This window comes from Nematolebias whitei, chromosome 16 (assembly GCF_014905685.2).
Source record: "Nematolebias whitei isolate Nwh7 chromosome 16, NemWhi1, whole genome shotgun sequence".
NCBI lineage: Eukaryota > Metazoa > Chordata > Actinopteri > Cyprinodontiformes > Rivulidae > Nematolebias > Nematolebias whitei.
The window spans coordinates 699,639-704,959 of NC_056513.1; the positions used below are offsets into that span (position 1 = coordinate 699,639).

The 5,321-nt window shown below is 42.2% G+C and overlaps 1 protein-coding gene across 1 annotated transcript in view; it reads right to left on the bottom strand.

Annotated features, from left to right (window-relative positions):
• The window catches only part of LOC119422994 (glutamate receptor 2), a gene marked incomplete at its 3' end in the record, with an annotated part of 67,779 nt that overhangs the window by 15,071 nt on the left and 47,387 nt on the right, over window positions 1-5,321 (bottom strand). The window contains exons 14-15 of the mRNA XM_037690405.1: window positions 4,782-4,980; window positions 4,373-4,620 (exon numbers count right to left, since the gene is read on the bottom strand). Of these exons, the coding sequence (XP_037546333.1) occupies window positions 4,373-4,620; window positions 4,782-4,980 (447 nt within the window). The remainder of the gene's footprint in view (window positions 1-4,372; window positions 4,621-4,781; window positions 4,981-5,321) is intronic.

Consider the following 5,321-nt stretch of genomic DNA (forward strand, 5'->3'; position numbering starts at 1 on the left):
TATATATATATATATATATATATATATATACATACATATATATATACATATATATATACATATATACATGTTTTAAATGCTCCTCAAGGAATCAAGAAAACTACTCTTGAAGACTTAAAGGATTTCTAAGATGGCTTCTGTCTGAAGGTTTAAGTTGTGTTGCTGTGGAAACTGGTCACACCAAATAATGATTTTTTAGGTTTGGTAAAAATCTTAGAAATTTGCTCTGCAGGTTTTTCATGAAGGTTTGAATGTTTCAAAACTAGTTTCCCCTATTGTTCTTTCAATTCAATTTTCAACATTTATATTCTGCAACAAAATATAAAGAAATGAAATGTAGTCTAAAGATCTTGAACTAATATTATATTTGAGTGTCCTCCCAACAATTCTCTTATTTTACCTGAGTGATTCATAAATATGATTACAATATGAATGAATGAATGATTAGAATATGAAGAATGTGTTGCAGATCATTTTACTGCACAGACTCAAAACATCACAAAACTTGACACAAACCTGAGTTTTCCTTCAGTTTAGACACACCCTACTCTGAACGATGACACGCTTTAAAGCCATGAGGATTAAAATAGGGATTAGAATAAACAACAAGGGATTCTTGTTAAAGAATATGAACATGGCAGCTAAATATGTCTAAAGAGATCTTTTGTACTAAGTTGAATAAATTTCATTAGAATAATACAAACATAAAGAGACACATTCACAGACTACAACAATACTTTAAGCCAGGTCTTAATAAGCCTGCATATCATGATTTTAAAATAAACTGCATAAACTTATTTCACCTAAATAAGAATTTGTACATATGTGCTGCTAAATAAACTCCAGTTAATCTTTCTGCATGCATCAGATGTGAACGATGCACTAAGACTTCTGCACAGATGTTTCACCTGCACAGGTTGCAACAGTATTCATCCCTGTTGTTAACCCTTCCTTTCAGCTTTGAATTCATGCAGATTAGATTTTGATTCAAAGTAACTGAACACAAACGATAAGAGAACAGTCAGAGGAGTAAAGATGATCGGGGTTCACAGAACAAGAGCAGAAAAGATTTGAATAATGTTTGAAGAGTTTCTGCCTCAAACTGAGCTGACTGACATCTGATGGAGCATCAGCCGTCTTTGTTCTTAGTCGAGCTGTGTGACCTTCTACTGCACACGGCTCAAACTCTTCTTTACACACACACTAAAAACCTAATTAAAGGTCAACACTTTTTCTGTACTTTCTTGTATAAATACATTTCCTCTGTTCACACGAAATGAACTTGTCCTGTTCATAATTTCCTTCTCCAACCTGTAGAAGCACGAGCTCTGAAGATTCGGTTTAGCTCTGATAACTTCTCGTTAACTAGCTCTCATCATCTCTCATCAAGAGGTTTGAAAGCTCCATCATCCAGGTAGACAGTTCAGAAAAAAGGCTTAAATCACGTCATCTGGGCAGATTCTTTACGGGAGAAACATTTCGTCTTTCATGTGAAAGAGAGCGGCGTTAAATCCATCAACGAGGGCTCACATCTGATCTGACAGATGTGGTTGGCACGCCTCAGACTCATGAAGTGTTTCGGATGAAAGACGAAACGTTTCTCCCTAAAAGAAACTGTCCAGGTGACCTGATTTAACCTTTTCTGAGAGTAGCTCTCATCATGTTGAGAGCACCATTCCCACAGTAATGGAGGTGGCAGAAGAGACGTTTTGGTTTTTATCAGCAGGGACTGAGAATTTGGTCATAGGTAAAGAAAAGATGTATGGAGGAAAACAGAGACAGCATCTGGAGAGGAACTTGGAGTCTTCCAGAGATTTGAGATGGGACAGAGGTCCATCTTCCAGCAGGACACTGTCCCTAAACACATTTTAACACTCCACTGATGGAAGAGCCAGTTCTGAAGTCCAGTCAAAGTCAAGACCTCAGTGTAACTGATGTTTGCTTTGGTTTAAAGATGGCTGAACACAAGTGTGGTGGCATGGTTGCAGGTTCCCTTCCACTTGGATCCCTTCTGTTTGAATTTCAGCTTTTCCTCACTCGCTCTTGTGCAAGGCGGACTCGTTTTCTTCCCTCTACTGTCCTCCTCCTGCTTTTTTGCTCTCTGTCTTGTGTATCGGAGCTCCTATTTACATATCCTGATGCATGCTCAATAATCCAGGTAGAAAAATCTAAAAAAGTTAAATCTGGTCCTCTGGACATTCAAAAAAAAAAAAAAACAAAGCAAATCAACAAAAAAATGTAGAAACGTTTCGTCTCTCATCTGAGAGACTTCCTCAGTCTGAGGAGCTGTATTCAGCTCAGTCTCTTAAATAGCACCGTCTCAGGGTGGATCAGCAGGACCACGCTTTCCACAGAACAACTGTGTCAACTCTTGAAACTGTGCCTGCAGTCAACCTACTTCACATATGGGGAGCAATATTATAGGCAGAAACATGGGTGTGCTATGGGGTCTCCAGTTTCTCCTATTGTTGCCAACCTGTACATGGAGGAGGTAGAAAAGAGAGCCTTGACGTCCTTTTCAGGGACACCACCAAGTCATTGGTTCAGGTATGTTGACGACACCTGGGTTAAAATCAAATCTCAGGAAGTCCAACATTTTACTGACCACATCAACTCTGTGGATAAATACATCAAGTTCACACGAGAAGATGTAAAAAATGGCAGGTTGGCTTTCTTGGACTGTGAGGTCTCAGTCTCTGATAGAGGACATTTGCAAACTGAGGTGTACCACAAACCCACCCACACAGACCAGTATTTGCAGTTTGACTCCCATCACCCTTTGGAGCACAAGTTAGGAGTCATCAGGACTCTGTATCACAGAGCAGACAGCGTCCCCACTAGCTCGGGAGCCAGGCAGAAGGAGAAATCCTACACAAGACAGGCTCTAGAGCAATGTGGATATCCTAACTGGGCCTTCCTAAAAGCAGAGAAGAAACCCAAACAGGACTCCAGTCAGCCAACAGGTGAAAAGGAAGAACCCAGACCCAGACCAGTGGTCATTCCATATGTTGAGGGAGTATCAGAGAAACTGAGACGTTTATTTTCTAAACATAACGTCCCAGTGACTTTTAAACCCCAAAATACATTAAAGACTGGTTCATCCCAAAGATCCAGTCCCCCGGCACAAACAGAGTAATGTTGTGTATGTTGTTCAGTGTCAGGAGGGTGATCAGTCTTACATCGGGGAAACTAAACAGCCACTGGCCAAAAGGATGGCCCAGCACAGAAGATCAACATCATCAGGCCAGGACTCTGTGGTCTACACTCATCTCCAGGTCAGAGGTCACTCTTTCAGGGATGAAGATGTTCACATCCTGGATAGAGAGGAACGATGGTTTGAGAGAGGAGTAAAGGAGGCCATCTTTGTGAAAAGAAACCGTCCATCATTAAACAGGGGTGGAGCCTCCGGGTTCAACTGTCCCCCTCTTACAATGCTGTGATTGCTAGTATCACTCAGCCCTCTGTGAACAGTAAACAGCCATCAGGTGCTAATGATCCATTGTTAGGCTGATGGTCCTTCTTGACCATGTGATCAACTGGTTCTGGTTGTCAGCAGCAAAACTGGTTGATCCACTCTGAGAAGGTGCTATTTAAGAGACTGAGCTGAAAACAGCACCTCAGACTGAGGAAGTCTCTTGGATGAGAGACGAAACGTTTCTACATTTTTTTTTTTTGCTTTGTTTTGTTTTTTGTTTTTTTTGAATGTCCAGAGGACCAGATAGAACTTTCTTGGATTTTTCTACCTGGATTATTGAGCATGCATCAGGATAAAAGGATGAATACTTTTGCAAGACGCAGAGAATGTTGCCGATCCTTTCGAAACACATCATGATACCAGGACAAGCTTGTTTAGACCTGACGTGTAGTCACAGTGAACAAGTGCAGAAATCAAAGGTCACGTGTTCATCACGGCAACAACCCCTGGCCTCTGGCCAGAGGTGGCCACCACGACACAATACAAACCGTGAGAAGCTGTCATCAGGGTAGGTGGATTATTATAACAACGAGTTAGCTGCCATGCCCCATTCAGCACATCTGCACATGGCACAAAGGCTCGGGACAGGAGTCAGGGTTCCCCACTGGAGATGGTTGAATTTTCCAAAGCGTTGCTGCACATGAGCACAGCAGCAGCTCACACACTGGCTAATGAACACCTGAGCAGGGCGCCAGGTGCTTAGTCAATGTCTCCAGATGTTTTCTGAGTGTGCAGAGTGAGGGAAACACAAAGCCACTGCACATTTTCCTCACAATTTGTCATGTGAAGAAAAAGCTGTGTAAGTGGGGAGGGGACAGGACGCTCGGCAGCAGGTTGGCAGTGTGAATGGTACATGGCAGTACAGGGTTGCCAGCATTGTTATACTGATCCACCCACCTTAATGGAGATCCTTTGGGTGTGGCAATCCCATAGCCTTTGGAGTCCAGGTTTCCTCCGACCTTCATGGTGTCACAGGGTTTTCTTTGCTCGATGTATTCATTCATGGTGGACTCTAGCAGGTACGCATACTTCCCTTTGGACTTCCTGACACGCTGCACGCCCTCTGAGGTTTTCTTCACAAAAACAGAGGGCTCTGCTGATTTCATGTACTGCCACATCTTGTCAAACAAGGCAATTTTGGAGCGCTGAAAACAAGAAAACATTGACGTTAGTAAAAGTGTACTGATTCAAATCAGTACATGTGTTGGTATACTTAGAGCTCATTAAAATACGCGTCGTTTCTCACAAAATGAAATAAATGTGAATTCTTTGTCTTTATTTCGTGCACGCAGGAAAACAACCTCACCCTAAAGAACTCTTTGGTAGATCCAGAGTCCAGTGTCCCGTAGGCTATCTCCGTCTGTTTAGCCAGGTCCTCTGCGCTCTCAATGGGAGAAACCATTCTTTCTACGGTGAGGAAGGCAGCCAGGTTGGCCGTGTAGGACGAGATAATTATCAGCGTGAAAAACCACCACACTCCTCCAACAATCCGCCCTGAAAGAGACCTGGACACAACACGTAGACCCATCAAGGCCTTATTGTCGCCTTTTCCAGTACTTATGAGCTTAGAAACAGGAACAAGAAAAAGAATAGAACCGAGCAAAGTAATAGATATCCTGATGCATGCTCAGTAATCTATTACTAAAGTAAGTAATAGATTACTGAGCATGAAGGAACTTCACATTTATCTACATACAATTTCTGACCTCTAGTCCTCCTGCCTGTTCCCCCACGTCTCCGTTCCTGGAGGTGACTTTGTAAGTTCAAGAATCTTTATGATCCCGAGGGGCGATTTGTTACAAAACATCTGGACTACACAAAACATCTGGACTACACAAAACATCTG